Below are 19,795 nucleotides of genomic sequence, written 5' to 3' on the forward strand. Positions count from 1 at the left end.
AGTACGTTTAAAATAGTACTAAAAAAAGGGTAAAGGTACTTAATACGATGATCTACTTCTACTCGAGCAAAGATTCTGTACCCACCCTTGAAGCCTCCCTTCCGATACTAGAAAATATTGCTTCAAACATTGAAATATCAATCAACGACAGAGATAGAAACCGGGCTGTTCTATTTTGACGCGTAGTTGATCATAATTGAGCTATCGACGAAGGAAGCCAGTCATTAACCTTGTTCGATTTACCTTCTGCCGCGGGAAGCCTAAATTTAGCATTTCCGAAGCACGTTCGAAACGAAATCTCCATTGTTAGCCAAGTATTTAAATAGAATCCCTTTAAAAAAAACCCTTAAAACCAGGCAGGAACTTTTTAAGAGCGTAATTGCCATACATAGGGACGAGGCACGTAGCTTTGGGATCGTTTAAAAAAGAACCGAAACGCGATAATCTCGTATCTTTATATCGGCGTGACTTCATTCGAAACACTCATCTTTTCTGATTCATTGGGCTGTCATAAGAGTAAATAATCACGTCCGTAGGAAACATTGTTATTCTGGCTGTTCGTTGTACCAACAGCTGTTTCTTTAATCACGCATGACTAAACGGGCTTAATTCATATTCTACGCTCATTTTGTTATTTTCTCAGCGACAGACTGTGTATCGTAAAAAAATTAAACCGCGTCTCTGCTCATTTTAAATGTTAAATATTTTCGATGTTCTTTTTGAGCATTTTTGTAAATTAATCACTGTAGCTGCTTTTATCGTCGTTATCAAAGTAGTCACGATTTTATATCGTTAACGCGGCAATTCGACCGGACGAAAGGATCGAAAAACTTTTCGCTGCGATGGACGTAATTTATAAACCTCGCGCGATTGCTATTTACGATCAGGGCATTGTCGTGGCTTACGCAAGAACGTGTTCGCGCCGTATAATCGAGAAACCGATTTGTATTTACCTTTCACGTTTATTCAACGACCTGTTTCGCTCTCGGGTTTGGAAAATGGCTGGAAAAGAAGTCGAGTACCTTTCTTCGGCGAGTAACGTCGCGCGTTCCAAGAAACAACAAGTTTTCCTTAACTTATCTCGCCGGAGAGGAGTTCCGTCTGCTCGGCGAAGGTCGTGGACGAGAGATCGTGCACTGGCTCGAAATTTGCACGTGTTAATCAGAAACGCAGATGCTCGTTACGACACGCGAAAAAATAAAACGCGTCTTCTGTACAAGCAAGATTTTTTGCCTCTTCCGTTGTTTGCTCGACTCGATCCGTTTTAAAGCCGGATACGCACTATCCGCCGAGCGATCGTCGGTGTAAACACTTTTCGAAAGGAACCCTTGGACGAAACAGTGGTTCTTAATCTTCTTTTTCGCGCGTCGAAACTGACCGGTATACGTAAATTTAGCATTTATGAACTCTCGCGTTAGGACCATTTGCAAAATGAGCCTCGACCTACATAAAAATAATCAAAGATCGTCGTCTCTGTGCAGCATGAGTCCTGCGTCGGTGCCATTTACAGAGAGCGAGTCTCGTGGAATGTAAAAATTGCCAAAGGACGTAACCGTTGCGTTTCTTAACTCTCGCGCCGGGACCATTTACAGAAGAAGAGCCTCGCCGAGTGCAGGGGGTTTCCATGTGCGTTCCATATACGTATCGAGGATAAAAAGAGGCCTCGGATGTAGGATGAAGGTCGGCGTCGAGTCAGGCGTGCACGAAATTTATCATCGGAACAGTGGAAAAGAGAGAGAATTAAATATCGATACCTTCGGGACGTGTAGTATCTTTGGAAGCTGAGCAAACTTGTCGTCGAATATGATTATCGAATAATACCACCGATTCCTCGTATATTCCCAAACGTGAAAAAATTTTAAATAAAATAAAAGCCAAGACAATCCAGAGAGGATGATATTTTAAGAAATGATCAAAGTTCGGTCTTGACAGAAGTTGGTTAACGCTAAAATACTAATCCCCTTGTCGCGTGTGCAAATTAGTCACAGAGTCGTTTTACTATTCGAGAACAGCGAATTAGATCTAATACGAATGCCTCGGCCGGGGTCGGTGAATGTTGGTTTGATCCGTACAAGAATGTACGATTCTGTTCTACCACGAATATATCCGCGATCAGGATTTAATCCGTGAAACCGGCGCTATTAATAGAACCCCAAGAGATCCAGACATCGCGAGCACCAAGTATCCCATTAATCCTCAAAGAATACCCTAAGCCTTGTTTCATGCCCTCGAAGAAGGATGGGATTATTTCTAAAGATAGACAAACCAACTTACTCCCACAATATTTACTTGATGTAATCGGAATTGAATGGCCCACCGAGCTAGAATCCACATCATCGCGAACCGTGTTTTATACAAGCTGTAATATCACTTTTTCCTTTGATGCAGAGATTCTGGAGATATAATTGGATTTCACGAGGACTCTTACCATTCGTGGCCCGCTACCATTCACACTCAATTTCTGTGGCGTCCTTCCCTTCGCGTGCACTCTTAATTTATACCGATATAATTCATTCACCGTTTCATTAAATGTTCAAAGAGATTCTTTCTCGCAAAGGTTTCACCGTTCATTACTTTATTCTTGCACTCGAATAATATATCAATGTTTGACACCGTCGATCGATATTCTTCTTATTATAGTTGTAATGCTGGAACTGGAGGCACGGAAAACGAATTTCGAACCATGACAAATGACCTATCAAGCAGCAAGGAACCAATTTCAACTCAAAACGGCACGCAATAAATTTAAAAGCAAATGTAGGAAACACCTACACGGTCGATAAGGTCAGTATTCTGGGAAAACTTCTTCTTCTTTTAAAACAAATTTGAAAGTTTAATTCAATTATTTCTAGGGATCCTGAGTCCGACATTCAGCCATCCGAGGGTTGATTCTACTTGATCATTCGCCACGAGGGTAAAAGGTAAGGTGAAGTTTGAGAAACACTGCACTAGAGAGTCTTACTTTTGATAGCAACTCTTGAAAGCAAAACTCTTTAGTGGACACCAGGCATAAGGGGCACAGAGAGTCGAGAGAGAAAGGCCTCGCTCGGTTTCGCGTTCAGCCGCACCGCCAGACGAATGAAGACGGTGAAATGGCCTCGCATAATTGATTACGCATCGAAGCACACGCGATTCTCCCTCCCGTAACAATGGAATCGACGTAACGCTTTTCCACGACCGCCATTATCGTGCGATACAAGTTTTATTGGATAAATCTCCTTCGTGAAGGATGTGCACGCGGGGCAACGTAAACTGCCGCAAAGATATTTTTAAAACGTGGATCTTTGGGTGCCTTGGCCTTTGATCCACCACGCGGTCTGGCGACTTTCGACGACGTTGTCCTATCGTAGATCGTCTTAGGCGATCAGTTCCAATGAAAACGATACGAAGAGTCTGAAAAGCTCCTCCCCGTTCACGGTCGTCGCATCGATGAACGACGTAACGATGATTAATCTAGGCATGAACTGTGCCAGCTGTGTCTGCCGCGTCAACGACAGTCTTAATAGACGTCGATGAAATCGTCGCTGGGAACCCGGATGAATCCGCCCCGGTGTACCACTGCTGTCGCATTAATATCAATTTTTGTACACAGGGATTATTTACGGTCGACAGCCACGTCGCATCGTTAGTTCCACGTCTTCGATCTTCGCTGACACTTTCGTCGGAGATCAATCCGATTACACCAATAACTGAAATAGCCTCTCCACGGGGTGTCCTTGCGAATCAGAGGCTCCCAAACCGGGGACCGCAGCCTCTGGAAAATAGAACGCGAGGAAAGTGAAAGGGCTTTCGGAGGAAGGATGCATAGCAATGACACCGTTTATGAGAAAATTCTTACCGTAATTAACAACTGGTTGATCGCCAAGCCAATTCTCCTAGGCTTATCGTGGATCATTTTACATACATATAATACATATATTATAAATTCGAATCTTCGGTTTCCTCGCGATCGGAGATTGCGCAAGAGATTGTGCCATCGATGAAAATCTCACGAGCCTTCTCTCCCGCGGCGTTATCTTCACGGTGTGGTAACGCGGCGATTATGCGAGCGTGTGTTCCTTTCGTGCCACGTGAAAAAACTAGTAAATCGCGTCGTTCCGTTCCTCTTTCGTTTCTGCATACATTGCACGGGTTCGCGATTAACTTTATCGCTCGGCGCTATTAGTTCGTCCGACGGACAAATTTGTATTCCGAGTCGATAACGCGTCTCCCCACATTTCGAATTATTCGCTCCGACGGCGGACAGAACTCCGTAATCCGCTTGTTACAAATATTAGGAACAACAGATAACGAGCTGTCCGACTCGATGATAAGCGCAAGAATTTCCTCTCGATTCCCTCGACTTTTTATCTTCGGATCGTTAAACAACTTTCTTTTTTGGATGGAAAGTGTACCAAGAAGATTAGAGAAATCTTAAAACACACATAGGAGTATTGTCATAGTTTTAAGCTACATTCCTTTCGAGTCTATTTGCGGGAGAATCGCCCCTTATAGTCTAGCGCAGGAAAAGAACACAAGTTTTGGTAAAACGATGGTAGATTTTCCCGTGCAATGGTAACAATTTATATGCGAATGACAAACAAATCTTCACCGTTATCTCGTCTGACCAAATTGTCGTCCTTTAAACGCTCGTGTATTCATATTCTAATCAAGAATGCGTTTAACAACCGGTGACCCAGTATGTTAATACTTTCTCTTTCGTTAAGTATTCTTTTGTTCTCCGGCTCCAATGCACCTGTATTGTTCCCTGAGGAGGCAGCTGTTCCGCGACAATGCGATAACAGGTCACGAAGGTAATGGCCCCGTTTTTTTCTCTCCTACGCTCTCTTTGAGTTCGTTCGATGAATAGAACACCAGGTGGCTAGAAAATACTTTTACGGGAGGTCCTAGTAGCCGGGTTATACGCCAAAGAACCTTGCTCCGCGTGCACATACAGAACGATCGTTAACAGACCATTCGAATTAGCCTTTTTTTACGACATTGCACCCTTTAAAAATGTTAACGAATATATGTTTGAAATGGCGAAGACCCCTGTCCGTCGATCGTGGGTTGAAAACATCATCTAACGTCATAATTCATGCATGCACGCGCGATCCTTGGCGCAACGTCAACATCGATTATAACATCTGATCGATTGCTGGCGAACACGATCTTCGATTATGTCCACATGCTGTACGTCAGATTAAAGTGTCATCGGAGGGCTTGCAGTCGAGAAGCCTTTGATTATAGATCGGTTAGGTACTGTTAGCCTCGCGTAGCCATAGATTGGCGCCGGTGTCTGGCGCTCATTGAACTTGCACGTCTGCGCGTGCATGCACGTTCTACGATCGCAGATGCAACCAGCATCTAGATAATGCATATGCAAACGCGTCAGTGCACCGAGCATTCCCGCTTATCCGTCTGGGGATTTCGTATCGAACGTTCACGAAGAACGTAGTCGAGTTGCTGGATAAACGTCGAGTATAGCTAGCTAATACATGTAATTATATTATACTTAATCGGACCATCAAAGGCCTTTTCCCTCCGTCCGTTTCCGATCAAATTCCAAACGCACTCTTCGCAAAGTTTTCATATTTAATGGTGAATGTTTACCGATTATCATCGCTGATATTCGATAAGCAATCATTTAGTCTCGTTTGCGAACGATATCGTCGAGAAAAATGTAGATCGGTTTGTATTTGTCGTTGAACCCGTTGCAAGAATACTATAACTCTCGATTCGCAAAGTCCGCAGCGTGTGATTCTGGGCGGAGCCTCGCGTTTATTATGGATGGAATTTATAACGTGCTAGAATTCGTACGACACTCCTTTTAATTCCAGGCTCTCGTTCTATGAACTAACTGTAGCTGCCATCGTAACATCAGTTTCATTCTAGCTACCGGTAACTGTCTTTCGATGTTCTTCGACTGAACTTCCAATTGCTTTGCAGGTCTGGCCCAGCCTTTCAAACATTCAGCACTACGGATGGATGAAGTTCGAACAAGCGGGAGCCCCGGCTCGTTGAGATGCATCGATCATTCCAGGGACTAGATTAGGATATAATTTCGTAACATGGATTTCTGCATCAAGGGAGTCCAAAGCACGGATAGCAAAGATGTAATACGGGCAGCGTTTCTACGCGAGAACACAGAGTCCTGTAGAACGCGACGCTCCTAAGTGCTGTGTACGCAAAAAACGTTCAAGTGGACACATACAAAGCAGCCAATTGTGCGACGGCGGTTTCCTTGAAATTGCAAGTTACAGAAAAACGATCGCTCCAGAGACCTCCAAGAAAGTAGTCGCGTCAGCAGAAGGACGCCCGACGTTCGCCTCGTCCCTCGCCAGTATATCTACAATAGTTGTTTAGACAAATGCAAAATCTTGTCTCGAGCGTTCATAAATAGTCCGTGGAAGTTTATGCGAGCACAGCGTGGCGCCAATGCGTACGACACGCGTGCAATGTAGGTACTTGCGAAAAGTATAGGGACTTGATAAAATAGAAAAATGTATCCCTCAAACTTGGTAACCGAATAATAAAATACATAGAACTATTTCGTGAAGCTATAATTAATAATAATGATAAAAAATTGTACAGATTCGAAAAGTTTGGAATCCCGTCGATACCTGTGGGACACGAAAGGGGGAGAGGCCTAGCGAGGAAAAGCTTTCGTGCTCCCGAACGACGCGACGCGACGCGACGCGTTTATGGTCGGTCTCGTGGGTCCACGGCGCGCGGCGTGGCGCAGAGGAGCTCCAGTAGTAGTCGAGCCGCCGCGACGAGACCAGACGAGACCAGAACGCAGCGGCGGCGTCCACCAGCGCCTCTTCCCTTTGTCGCCGCCGTTGCTTCAAAACCGACTGGCACGATAGTCGTTCGCTCGCCGCCGAGGAATCCTGCGAGCCGGGAGAACGAAAAGGTACATCGAGTCTCGGGTCCTTGGGACCCCAACAACATTTTTCGATACCGAGCGTCTAGAAATAACAAGCTAAAGTTTATCCGTAAGCGTCCTCGGACAATAAAGTGTGATATCTGTTCTCTTAGAGGAATCTTGGTACCTCGAGTACCCGAAGCAAGAATAAGAATCGCAAAACCTTGGAAGATTCCTGATCGGAAAGAATCATTGGAATCCCGAGGATTCCGAGGAATTGGAAAGCCTTAGCAAGAGGTCAAGAGTCCTCCGAGGAAAGCTCGTCGGGAAGAGAAGATTCAGCCGAGTGTCAGGACACTCGAGGGAACGGGCTATTCGCGGATACTCTCGCCGCGAAGAGGTGAAAGTAACCTTAAAGCGTCCAAAGGCTCGAGAGACCGCTCGTTCGCATCGATGCCGTGTAGCACGTGCTCCACCAAACGATGCGAGCTGTTTTGATGTGAAAGAATCATGCGGACGATAGACATGAGGCTGATACTGGTCGTTTGCTGGGCCCTGCTGACCCTGCAGGTCACCGGGACGGAGCAGCGTCAGGACGGCAGGACTGATTGCCCCCATAAGTGCATGTGCTTCGTGAAGACCGTGAGGTGCATGTTTCAGAAGCTGAGTCGGGTACCGCGGATACCGGCCAACACGACGGTCCTGTAAGTGGCCACTTCAGGTTCTACTCTTCTTTTCCTTCGCGTCCCTTGGCCCGCGACTACTCGTCCTCCTTATCTGATCGACGCGCTCCGAGCCTCGAAACCGCTCGCTCTTAACCGCCTCCCCCGCGGCGGCCCCGTGGATCACCGGAGAGAAATTGGGTTCGGTGTAATCGGGCAATTCACGGTGTAGGCTGCGGGTATTTCCAGTACAGAATGCACGTGGGAAGAGCAAAATCGTATCCACAGCCCCGCGGAGCCGGATAAACGCGGGACGCCTGCCCTCTTTGCTCCTTCGAGGCGGTTCAGGCGCGTCGAACTGGGCTCGGGACTATTCCAATTATTTTCTCTTTCGATCCTGCGGATAACCTTACAGTATTTCAGTGTTTTACCATTTTAATATCATTACTCGAGCGTCTGAGTATTTGAGTATCATTAATAATCTTGTATTTGAGCGTTGCAATATCGTTACTCGGGTGGTTCAGTATTCTAGTATCCTTTTTCGAGCGTTTTGATCGGATGAATATCATCATTTGCACGTTTTCGTATCATTACTGAAAGCACACGGCATAAATTCTTGCGTTTCGCAGGCTAACAAATAACACAGAAGTAATATTATCATCGCAAAATCAGAGTTCTTAAAGGAAGCAAAGTAAACCGAGAGAAAATCAGAGTTCGAGCAGTTTCCAACAGTACAAATTATTGTAATAGGATCGTAAAATGAGATTGACCATAAACGTTGAGTAAGAAAGTCGTACGAAAAGATCTAGAGAAAGTGTCAGTTTCATTTACTCGAGACCAGCTGGACAATTTATTCGACCATTACGATTTTTATAAAGGAAAATGGTGTCGACCAATTTCCCGTGAACTTCCAGTCTTTGCATAGTAAGTCTATTACAGATACGATCATAATTATACACTGTCGTACGCACAATGCAGCATAATTTGTAAGGAACTAGGAGCCAAGATCTATATTGAATCCTTTCTAAGAAAACACAATATATCATCTCACGGGGAGAGTAGGTACACGACGCTCGTATATTTCAGTTAAGATCTCACGATAGTTATGAAGGGTACAGGAGGTTTGGACGCGAAGAAATTTAATGGTGACACGGTTTGTGCGTTCAGGTATTTTTATAGATTCAATTATTGTTTGGAAAATGTAAAATTAAATTGATCACCTTATTGACGATGGTGAAAGAAAACCATTTATAGCGTATTCGAATGTCGTTATTGGAATCTTTGAATATTCAACTGGTGAAATATTTGAATAGCAGACTTTCAACTGTATCCATAATCGCGTGAAAACTTATAAACAGATTGTAGACCATATACGTATATTCCCTGAAATCATAATGATATACATTGATAATAGGATTAAATCAGACATGAAAAATGCAGGTAATAACCATTGAAGTCACCTGGAATTATAAAGGCTTAACTGAAATTTGGTATTATGGGCCTTTCATGAGCGTCCTTTATCGTATGGAAGCAATTGTTTCCGTTTAAAACTATATACTGCGCGATATAATTATGGGATCGTGTTACTTGGCAATTCAGAGGGATGAATCGAACAACAGAGACGAAACCAATAACGTATACTTAACGTAATAATATTTTCACCGAATATCCAACTTGTGGAAGATGTTTCGTGAAATACGGGCGTAATAATAGTTTCGAATGAAAATAATAAAAAATGCTCCTATAAACATTTACGTTGCCCGATCTTTTTTCCAAGTTACAGGCCTGTTTAGTGTCTTGTACGTTATTTTGCTGGATATTTGCCAACTCTTTTATAGTATTCTACTTCGGTTTTATTTTATATTTTATCGTACATCAAAAAGTTAATAGCGTGGAAACGCCAGTAAAAAGCACGGATATTTAGACAAGCTCCTTTTATTATTCTTCAATAGATATATTGTACAGTCATGTAACATTGAAAATATAATCTAGGCTAATTTATAGTAGTATTTTAGAATTGCGAAATAGAGATACGAGAAATCGCTTGACCGATGAATCAAATTACTCTCGTGTCGTACGTAATTATCCACGCGTACAACGTCCTTTTACTAGTTTCATATTTCATTGTTAATTGTCACGTTTCATAAGGAAGCTCGTATCTCGCGTTTAAGCTTTCAAAGGGCCAAATATACCTTGTTCCAACAAAGTCGTTGGAACAATCCTCCAATTATTTGACCTCTCGTAATTGCATGCAAAGCTCTTCAATGCGTTCAAAGAACGAAGACAACACAGGTCGCGTTAATCACCGTTTCTGTTGCATCCTTGGTCTTACAGAATGTCCAACGACTTCTAAATTAACAGCAGGATGTAAAGAAAGAAAAAAAAAGAATTGAAGCTTCGAGTTACGTTCTCTCAGGCTGCACCACCTAATGGCCTTGCCACTCTTTGTGTGTACACACTTAAACGATCCACATTATGCTCCCTTGAACCGTGTCTTCCTGTGCCCGCGCAGACCAGTTTCTTGAGCTGTTTCTTTCCAAGATCGAAATCTATGGTTCTATTTATTTTCCCTGGTGGATTCGTCCTGTTCTCGGTTGTACCGCTATTTGTACGCTGTCAGCGTAAACGTCGGAACGAATTTCTCTTCTTCCGCGGCGAACGGCAAGGTGTTTTCGGATTCGGTTAAAATAGGAATGACCGCCGCGGCCGCTCGAACTATCTACAATAAAACACGCCGACGCTAGCTGGAAATGAATCTTTCTTGGGAACAACAAAGGGCAATCGCAGGAACGCTGATTCTCGGATGCACCAATTCGCGAATTCGACGCGTCGTGCAACGCCTCTTCCGAGAAATTATTGGCTTCGCGCCGGTGACAATACGTTAAACATTAATTAGCATCCTTCGTATACATATACCAACAAGTCGAAATACTGGCTCTTCGTACGTTAATTTATAAAAAATAATTTGTGATATACGAAAGATACTTTAGATAAAATATATAAATTCGCAAGTACGTTCCATCGAAACGAATCGTATACTCGTGCATATAGATACATACGTGCAACAAGTTTTCTGTTCTTTTCGCTTTATGCGAACGATTTGTATTGAATTTTTCAAACGATAAGCGGACATTCTCGTTTCACGGATGGAAAAAAACGATAAGACGGTATCTACGGACATATTTACACGACGGGATATTTTATCGCCTCCGACACCCCCAATCGGGTTAAGGACTTCGTTTAAATATTTGTCACCGATCGTTTTCCACACCATACCTGGAAATGTTGAAACCAACGATAAGTAATAATGGTATTGTACGTTCTGATAGCAGAAAAAAAGTGGAACTAATAACACAGGAGTTAGTCCAATTATTAAGCAGAATATCAGAATGTATTTAAATAATATATTTTATTTTGATGAATAACAGATGACTAATTAGATAGCTCCAGAGCTAATTGCGAAAGCATCGGATACTCAATGACAATTAAATCTCGTTTAGAGAAAGACAGATCAACAGTTTGTATTAAGAGATGACTCAGAAACAAGCGCGCGCTTTAATGCGTATACTGGTCCAGATAAGTAATTAAAAGAAATCGCGATTAGTTAAGCTAGGACCTTCCAATTGTTCTAAAGAACCTTCTATATAAAACAATTACAATCTAATCCTCTAACCGATCTTAGTTAGTTTTGTACAAGTTGGTCACGAAGGGTGGTAATTTAATTTCTTTTCTTTCATTCTTTCGTAATATGTACAATTTCTTCGTGAAGAAGAGTAGTAATAAGTTTTTTGAGCCCGCAAGAAATATAATTGTATTTAATATTTAATCCGATAACGGAGAAGATTGTGCACCACTGTTCTAGTGAATGCAGCATTGAGAGTAAGGGTCTTTTCACACAAATACACCGAGCTTACGAGTGACGGGGCAAGTTCCATCACGAAGGCTCTCGGTCGTATGAAAGGCTCTTGTTCTCGATACCGACTTTCAAGAGTAAAATTCTGAAGTGGACGGCAAGCATAAGTTCAAAGGGGGCAAGGTAAAATGCTGTTAGTAAAACCTGACCTCTTCGCAAAATGATAATTTTTTCGGTCAGCTCGCGACCTCGCGGCTCCGCGGATCAGGGTCGCGTTTATAATGAAAGATTAAATCCCGCTCGTTTATTTTTCGTACGATAAATTGATTACGTGGACAAGCATCGCGTGAAACGCACAAAATGACCAATCTTCTCACCGATGTCGGATCATTCTTATCTCTGCTCGAACGTGAGGTAACGGTTAATAATGTTTCAACGCTGACACGCACTTTTAAATTGAATTCGTTGGTGAACTAGAATCTATAAACAGACTTCTTTTTAATCCGTCGTTCCATTAATTATACGTGAATAAAATTTGACCGACTCCGGCGCGATGTTACCAACCGAAGTCAAACGAAATTCTTACTTAGATAGAATGAAATGCATCTTACAATGCATAAATACAAATTACAAAATGTCGATCTGTTTTGCAATCGTGCACGTACGAGTGTTTAAATTTAAACGGCGATCAGAAGTCACGTAGAATGCGATAAATCGTTTATAATAAGGAATGACCGAAGAAGGCCAGCGATGCTATTAAACTTTTTCGCGTATCTAGCCACAATAAACCGGCCTCGTAGTTTACATTCTACCAGTTTCTATTTTCGTGCAGATTCGTCGGTGTTCTCCTAGCTCTACGGCTATCCGCGTTGCACGGTGTTCTTTGTTTATACCTAGGGTAGACAATGGGTGCTTGAGGCCTCCTCGTAAAAATCTTAGCAAAGAAACGAAGCCGGCTCTGCCCGCCTCGAGCAGTTTCAATGGCAGATATCGCTGAAAGGGCCTGTAAAGCGGAACATGAATAAAATTACTGTTCGTTACGGAGCTGAATGTTTTCATTAGCTTAAACGTAATCGAATTAAACTTGGATCGGACGCGTATCGCAGTTGCTAAGGCGCTTTTAGCGTCTCTTTATGGTACACGGTGAAGTGCACCTCTATTTTACAAACGCCATTCAACTCGAATGGATACTGAAAATTTGGACTTGGATACTTTGAACGATGCCTGAAATATTTAATCGTTTTAGTTCTAGTTGTAACTGAAATATCGATGTTGCAGTGTGGGTCCCCACGCCATTCTCGTACGGATTAGAATAGTTAATAGTTAAAACGATAGTTAGCCTATCTAATAATATATCTTGTATATCAAAATTTATTACCATGTTATCAATCTTCTTTGCAAATACGCTTCATCCGATGATTTATTTCCCATTAATTCTTCATTTCGGCGCAATGTTTTACGTCGCGTCCAGATTCAATTCATTGTAACACTCGTCTTCGAAAGTTTCTTCGCGAAATGTTACGGTATCAAACATTGGAAGATATTTATGGTTCCCCCGCGGCAGCATCTGTAAAAATATTATTGGAGCAATATACATATAGTAGCATCAGTGGTCCGAGCTATCGATAAACACGTGTCAAAATTCGAAGCTATCGAACGCTGTTTAATAATATTTATTTTCTATCGCTTTCTCGCTACGATTTCTCGCGTTATTATTAGACATTGTAATTCGTTTGTCGGCGAACGAAAGAAAAATTGAAACCGGAATCCGTAGAGTAACTGGTTCGCGGAAATTTTACAAATCGACGAGCAACGTTGATCGTATTACGTTATTTCGATGTTAAACGTATGAAACGCAAATAGTTACGGACATCGACGAGTACCTGAGGCAAATTACTGAAGCGGCGCGAAGCAAATACCATGTGTCATTAATACTGGCTTGTCAAAACACATGATCGGTGAAAGGGAGTTGCTTCTCTGCTTAATGGTTGCCATTCCTCCTTTTCTTTTTTTTTTAAAGTACATTTTATCAATAATTCACGTAACGATTGAACGATTTGGATAGTCAAACTTGGGTGAGTTGACATCTAGAGAGTTGTACAGAGCGAGTCAGACAAATCGAACGGGTTATCAAATGGCATAAGAGACAAACATATTTAAAATATAGTAAGTACATTTTTATGGTAAAGATTAGTAAAAATATAGGGTGTTGTAAACAGTCCTTTACTACTAGAGGCCAAATGTCTGTACTGTGGAGTTTCGAATTAACTTCTGTTTATTTTTCGTGTTATCAATAATTCGCTCGGTCAACTCTTTACAGACAGAAATCACGGAATCGCTCACGCGATCGTAACTCTTGAGTTTACTCCCTGCACGGTGAAGAACATGATTTCTGATCGCTTTAATCTATAAATACCATGTGATAAATCCACGATAAAAATGTACTCCAGGAAATTGCAAGCCATCGAATCGACGCTTTCTGTTTTAAACGCGTACCTGTGCCAATAATTTTGCGACTCGCTGTATATGTAATTCTATGGACCCGCGAGACTAATTGTACATGGTTTCTATAGAGTAACTTACGACCCCATTGTTCCGATCCAACAACTACGTTTAAATCCAAGTTGTACGAGAGCGCAGGCAGGCATCGGTTTTCATTTAATCCGCACGACCCTATCAGCGTTAATGAGATATCAAATAAAGATGAACGATCGTGACAGTGCGCACGTAATTAACTGGAGCGGGATATACGATTTCAAGCTTCTTTTACCAAGGAATATTCTTCCTGCAAGAATCGTTCCTTTATTACGCGGCGTATCGCGGAAAGCGCGAAAATCAAGCTTCCGCGCGACTCGTCCCATTTTCGTTCCGATCGAGCTCGACGAAACCAGCCACTGGAAGATCTGCCGTGGCGATAAAGAGGTTAAAATACCGACGCGTCGAACCGAGAACTCGCCCGACAATTTAGAGGGTAGGGAAGGGGACGGTAATGCGCAACGAGTCGAGTAAAATCGTTAATTAAGAGCTTCGCGCTTTATGACTCTGACGATCTTCGCAGCGACGAGGCGTGCAACGGGCTGCATCGGCGCTATCCTTGTACTTTTAACGGGTAGACGGTTCTAAAAATTTATACTTTGTCGTCTTAAGCCCATAGTGTAGCGACTCTTACGTTTTATAAGTTCTCGAAGAGAAAAGACACTATTCCAACATACTGTAACGACCAACTTATACCATTATCGAGACGCTTTATTTACCAAAAACCAATTGTTTTCAGTGACCTGCGGTTCAACAATATAGCAGAGCTCCGACCGGGTTCATTCCACGGTCTATCCGAACTGCACACTCTGCTGTTGAACGACAACCGCATCAGACACCTCCAACCAGGAACCTTCGAAGGAGCACCCAATCTGAAGATCCTCTATCTTTACAAAAATCGTCTGGAGCGCGTGTCGCCGGGCGCTTTCGCGGGCCTGCCGAAATTAGAGCAGCTGTATTTGCATTACAATCACCTGCGCGAGATCAAAAGGGGCACGTTCAATGATTTACCCGGCCTGGAACGCTTGTTCCTTCATAACAACATGCTCCATCGGTTGCCCGCCGACGCGTTTCAGAACGTGGGTCCGATGACGCGGCTCCGTCTGGACAGCAACGCCCTAGTCTGCGATTGCGACCTCGTTTGGCTGGTGCAACGCCTTCAAAGCAAACCCGCTGAGATGGCGGCCGACTGCCAGTCGCCGGTGGAGATGAAAGGTCGATCGCTGACGGCGATGTCGCCGGATGACTTCCATTGCAGTTGAGTAGCTCGAACCTCCTAGTCGTCCCCACTTGTAGATCTAGTCATCTTGTTCACGAGAATGTAGCATCATAGAGGCAAATACTCGGTAGTTTTTTAGAGGTATTTATGATTAAACGTACCAAAGTTCTTCCGACCTTTGCAAGAGAGTCTACGGTAGTAACAAGTATAAAAAAATATTACTAACTTTGAAAGAAGGAATGAATGTGTTACGGTATCCTCTTTCTTCAGCCAAGCCGCGTATCATGAACGGACCACAGGACGTGGAAGTCAGACTGGGCGGTACCTTCAGCTTCACCTGCGAGGTGATAGGCGACCCAACGCCGGAGATAAAATGGATGCGGGATTCCAACGAGGTGCCCGTGGATGGGAGCCGCTACACGATCCAGGAGGACGGGACGCTGGTGGTGTCGGACGCGACCGAGCAGGACACTGGCGAGTACGAGTGCGTGGCCAAGAGCGAAATGGGGTCCACGAAGTCGCGGAAGGCCAGAGCGCTGGTCACCGTGTCGCCGTCGTTGAGATTCACTCGATTGCCCGAGTCTCAAACGGTGCAGGTGGGCGCAGACGTGAGCTTCGTGTGTCAAGCCGAGGGTCGACCATTGCCCAAGATTCACTGGTGGAGGGACAACGAACCCCTGAACTTGGCCGGTCGTTTCTCGACCGAGGAAGACGGCAACGTGCTGCGTATCCTCGCCGCGAAAGAGTCGGACGCGGCCAGGTACGTTTGCAGGGCGCAGAACTCGAACGGATTCGCGGAGACCAGCGCCGACTTGAAGGTAGTCGACACGTCTTACGGGCCGCCCAAGTTGACCTACGAGCCTCGAGACATGGAGGTGGAACCAGGCACCATTATCGAGGTTCCATGCAGGGTAGGGGGTGTTCCGAAACCGGTGATACAGTGGAAGAAGGATGGAACAGCCGTCGAAGGGAACAGAGTCCGCATATCCCGGGGAGGAAGCTTGTACCTTTACAATGTTACCTCTGCGGACACTGGCAGGTGAATTCATTTTTTATCGGTACCTAAAAACAGTATTAAGATAAATTCGAGTCTAGAATCAGGCTGCAGATCAACGATCGAACCTTACCTTTTCAGAGGCAGCGATGAGAAGTTGGCTACCGAGTCTGTTTAAATACAGAATAATATCTTTCTAGAATGGTATACTACGTGGAAGAAGATACTGTATGGTATAGTCCATCTTCCTCTGTCTATAGGGAGAAGATTGTTCTCGATCAGACCCACTAGCCAACTTCTCATCTTACTGTACTTGAATTATTTCATTTTCTTCTGACATTAAAATTATTCCTTAGATTCGATTGTAGTTGAATGAACATTGTTCGCGCAGGTACGAGTGCTCGGCTGTGAACGAATATGGTCGCGCGACCGCCCAAGCTCTGGTTCGCGTTCGCCAACCCGAGGCGACGAATGTCTTGGTGATCAGAGCTTTCAAAAATGCCAAAGAGGATATCGATCGCGCCATTAATAACACGTTGGCAAGCCTCTTCAGCGACGATAGATCCGCGCAGCGGGTAAATCCATTCGCGCTCGCGCGGTTTCCGGACGCGGTTGGCCGTGCCGCAGCCAGGCCAGCAGAAGTATTCGAAAGAACACTTGTTAACATAAGACGAATGGTAAATGCCGGTATGGCGGCAAATACCACCAAAGAGTTCCGATACGAGGAAGTTCTAACACCGGAACAGGTAAATTTTTGTTCAGATATCTTAAACCTTTGACGGTCCTTTACTGTTTCAGTTATAATGTTATCATCGAGTATAATGTTGTGTATTCGATATAATATCTCTACTTTTATAGTGCCTTGTAATAATATTCTTAGCACCCTCGAATGATATACTTTGATCTACAAACGTTAATCGACCCAGAAAACTGTCTAAAGCTGTTCATTTCAAATCAAGCATGATGAGAGTTCAAACAGACGACTGTCAACTAATTCTGTACCCTAAGATATTATTTGGTACCCCAGGTCCTGGAGATCGAAAGATTGTCCGGGTGCACTGGCCACAGACGTCGGCAAAATTGCACAAACATGTGCTTTCACAACAAGTACCGTAGCATAGACGGTAGTTGCAACAACCTACGCCATCCGACTTGGGGATCATCCTACACCGGCTTCCACAGAGTCTTGCAACCGATCTACGAGAACGGATTCTCGACGCCGGTAGGCTGGGAAAGGGGACGTCGTTATTACGGGTATCCAAAGCCAGCAGCCCGGCTGGTCTCGACAACGTTGGTGACTACGCACAACATAACCCCCGACGAGAGGATCACGCACATGGTGATGCAATGGGGTCAGTTTTTGGATCACGACCTAGACCACTCCCTGCCGTCGGTATCCAGGGAATCGTGGGACGGTATAGACTGCAAGAAATCCTGCGACAACGCTGCCCCGTGTTTCCCCATGGAGGTCCCACCGGGTGATCCACGAATATCTAACAGAAGGTGCATCGATTTCATCAGAACCAGCGCGGTCTGCGGTTCCGGTATGACGAGCGTGTTGTGGGGCAGCTTCACGCCTCGCGAACAACTGAACCAGCTTACCAGCTACCTGGACGCTTCCCAGGTGTACGGTTACGACGACGATTTGGCCAGGGATCTGCGCGACTTAACCACGGATCAGGGCCTGTTACGAGAAGGTCCCACTTTCCCTGGGCATAAAGCGCTGCTCCCGTATGCCTCCGGTCAGTTTGTGGATTGCAGACGAAATCCGCTAGAGAGCTCGATCAATTGTTTCGTAGCCGGGGACATTCGAGCCAACGAGCAAGTGGGTTTGCTGGCGATGCACACGATATGGCTGCGGGAGCACAACCGCGTGGCTCGTCAGTTGCGGGAGATGAATCCTCACTGGAACGGAGAAAAGCTTTATCAAGAGGCCAGGAAGATCGTCGGTGCCGAGATGCAACATATTACTTATCAGCATTGGATACCCCGCGTGTTCGATGGCACAGCGGAACAACTTCTAGGTTCTTATCGCGACTACGACTCGAACTTGGACGCCAGCGTGTCGAACGTTTTCGCCACCGCAGCCCTGAGATTCGGCCACACCTTGATTCAACCGCGACTCGAGCGTCTGAATGAGTTCTTCCAGTCGATACCCCAGGGTCCTCTTCTTCTAAGAGACGCGTTCTTCGCGCCGTGGAGACTAGTCGAGGAGGGTGGCGTCGATCCCTTGATCAGAGGCATGTTCGCCACTGCCGCCAAGTTGAAACTACCCGAGGAGAACTTGAACTCTGAGCTGACGGAGCAATTGTTCCGTACTGCTCACGCAGTGGCACTGGATCTGGCCGCGATGAACATTCAACGCGGCAGAGATCATGCTCTGCCCGGGTACTTGGAATGGCGACGTTTTTGCAACATGTCGCGCGTAGAGACCTTCGAGGATCTGGCCGGTGATATACGCAGCGCCCGGGTCAGACAAAAACTACGAGAGCTGTATGGTCATCCTGGGAATATAGATGTTTGGGTAGGCGGTGTTTTGGAGGATCAGCTACCAAACGCCAAAGTGGGACCTCTGTTCAAGTGCCTGTTGCTGGAGCAATTCAAACGTACCAGAAACGGCGACAGGTTCTGGTACGAGAGTCCCACTGTCTTCAAGCCGGAGCAACTTGCTCAGATCAAACAGGCGAGTTTGGCTCGCGTTCTCTGCGATAACGGCGATAACATCAACCGAATACAACCGAACGTATTTCTATTACCAGAAGGCGAGAACAGATACGTAAACTGCGACGAAATACCGCATGTGGATCTAAGAATATGGTCCGATTGCTGCGATGGATGCGAAGACAACAGCAATACGATCTCGCGTTTCCGGCGCAGCGCGGCCAAATACATGCCCCAGCAACATAACCTCGCGAATAATCTGGTCCCACGGGATCGCAACGATAGAATCGAGTACTTGGAAAGAACGGTCGAGGAGGTCGAGCTAGAATCTAAAAGAGTTAGCGTATTAGCCGAGTCTTTGTCGCGCAGAGTAAAGGAATTGAAATTGTTCTTAGAGGAGGCGAAAACACTCAAGTAGAAAAATCGACGACTTGTCGCCGTTCTTCTACCAGGCATTCACCGTTCATTCGTTTCTGTTCACTCGAACTTGTTCTAGTTCAGAGTTTTATTAACTTTGCGCAATTATTATTGTACATATACTGTGAATCGTAGGAGCTGCACGATAGAGCGCGAAGACCGATTCTTTGTTGGCCTCTGCTGTGTCGACTTGATTCGTTGTTTAAATGTCGCATCTCTAGTCCTGTATCCGATACTTTGACACTTTGTACTCTGAATAGTCTTCAGGTTGATACATCGCACTTATTTCTATACTCAGGATGCGGGGTACAGCAGGGCCTTTATACCCAACGGGGCCTTGTAAACATACGATAGTTGCCACGTTTGAGAATAAACCACGCGCGCCGCGCCTATGGTGACTAAACTGTGCACTTCATCCATTTGGTAATAGTGGAAACGCTTGTTCGAAGAGAGTTTCGGTTAGTGTCGAAGCTAGTAACTTTCCCTTATCACAGCGTGAATTAAATTGCACTTCAACGAGGATTGTCACAGAGCGATACCAATGAATCCAGACATATTTTACGCTAGATTGGGATGAAGATTGATATGCAAAAATAGGCGGACGTAA

At 44.6% G+C, this 19,795-nt stretch overlaps 1 protein-coding gene across 1 annotated transcript; it reads left to right on the plus strand.

Annotated features, from left to right (window-relative positions):
* Positions 1 to 6,239: 6,239 nt before the first annotated feature.
* Positions 6,240 to 19,202, plus strand: LOC122395363 (peroxidasin). Its single transcript, XM_043392860.1, has 7 exons — positions 6,240 to 6,439; positions 6,574 to 6,895; positions 7,021 to 7,551; positions 14,637 to 15,154; positions 15,387 to 16,155; positions 16,502 to 16,856; positions 17,138 to 19,202. The coding sequence occupies exons 3-7, from the start codon at positions 7,358 to 7,360 to the stop codon at positions 19,187 to 19,189; spliced, it is 3,888 nt and encodes a 1,295-aa protein (XP_043248795.1). The 5' UTR covers positions 6,240 to 6,439; positions 6,574 to 6,895; positions 7,021 to 7,357; the 3' UTR covers positions 19,190 to 19,202.
* The last annotated feature ends 593 nt before the right edge of the window (positions 19,203 to 19,795 follow it).

The sequence above is a fragment of the Colletes gigas genome, unplaced genomic scaffold (genome assembly GCF_013123115.1).
Source record: "Colletes gigas isolate AHSC1104 unplaced genomic scaffold, ASM1312311v1 Colletes_gigas_Sc00005, whole genome shotgun sequence".
In the NCBI taxonomy this organism is placed as follows: Eukaryota; Metazoa; Arthropoda; class Insecta; order Hymenoptera; family Colletidae; genus Colletes; species Colletes gigas.

Coding starts and splice junctions, on each gene's coding strand:
- LOC122395363 (XM_043392860.1), top strand. CDS start 7,358: ATGCGGACGATAGACATGAGGCTGATACTGGTCGTTTGCTGGGCCCTG. Junction 7,552..14,636: donor CCGGCCAACACGACGGTCCT/GTAAGTGGCCAC, acceptor AATTGTTTTCAG/TGACCTGCGGTTCAACAATA. Junction 16,857..17,137: donor AAGTTCTAACACCGGAACAG/GTAAATTTTTGT, acceptor TTGGTACCCCAG/GTCCTGGAGATCGAAAGATT.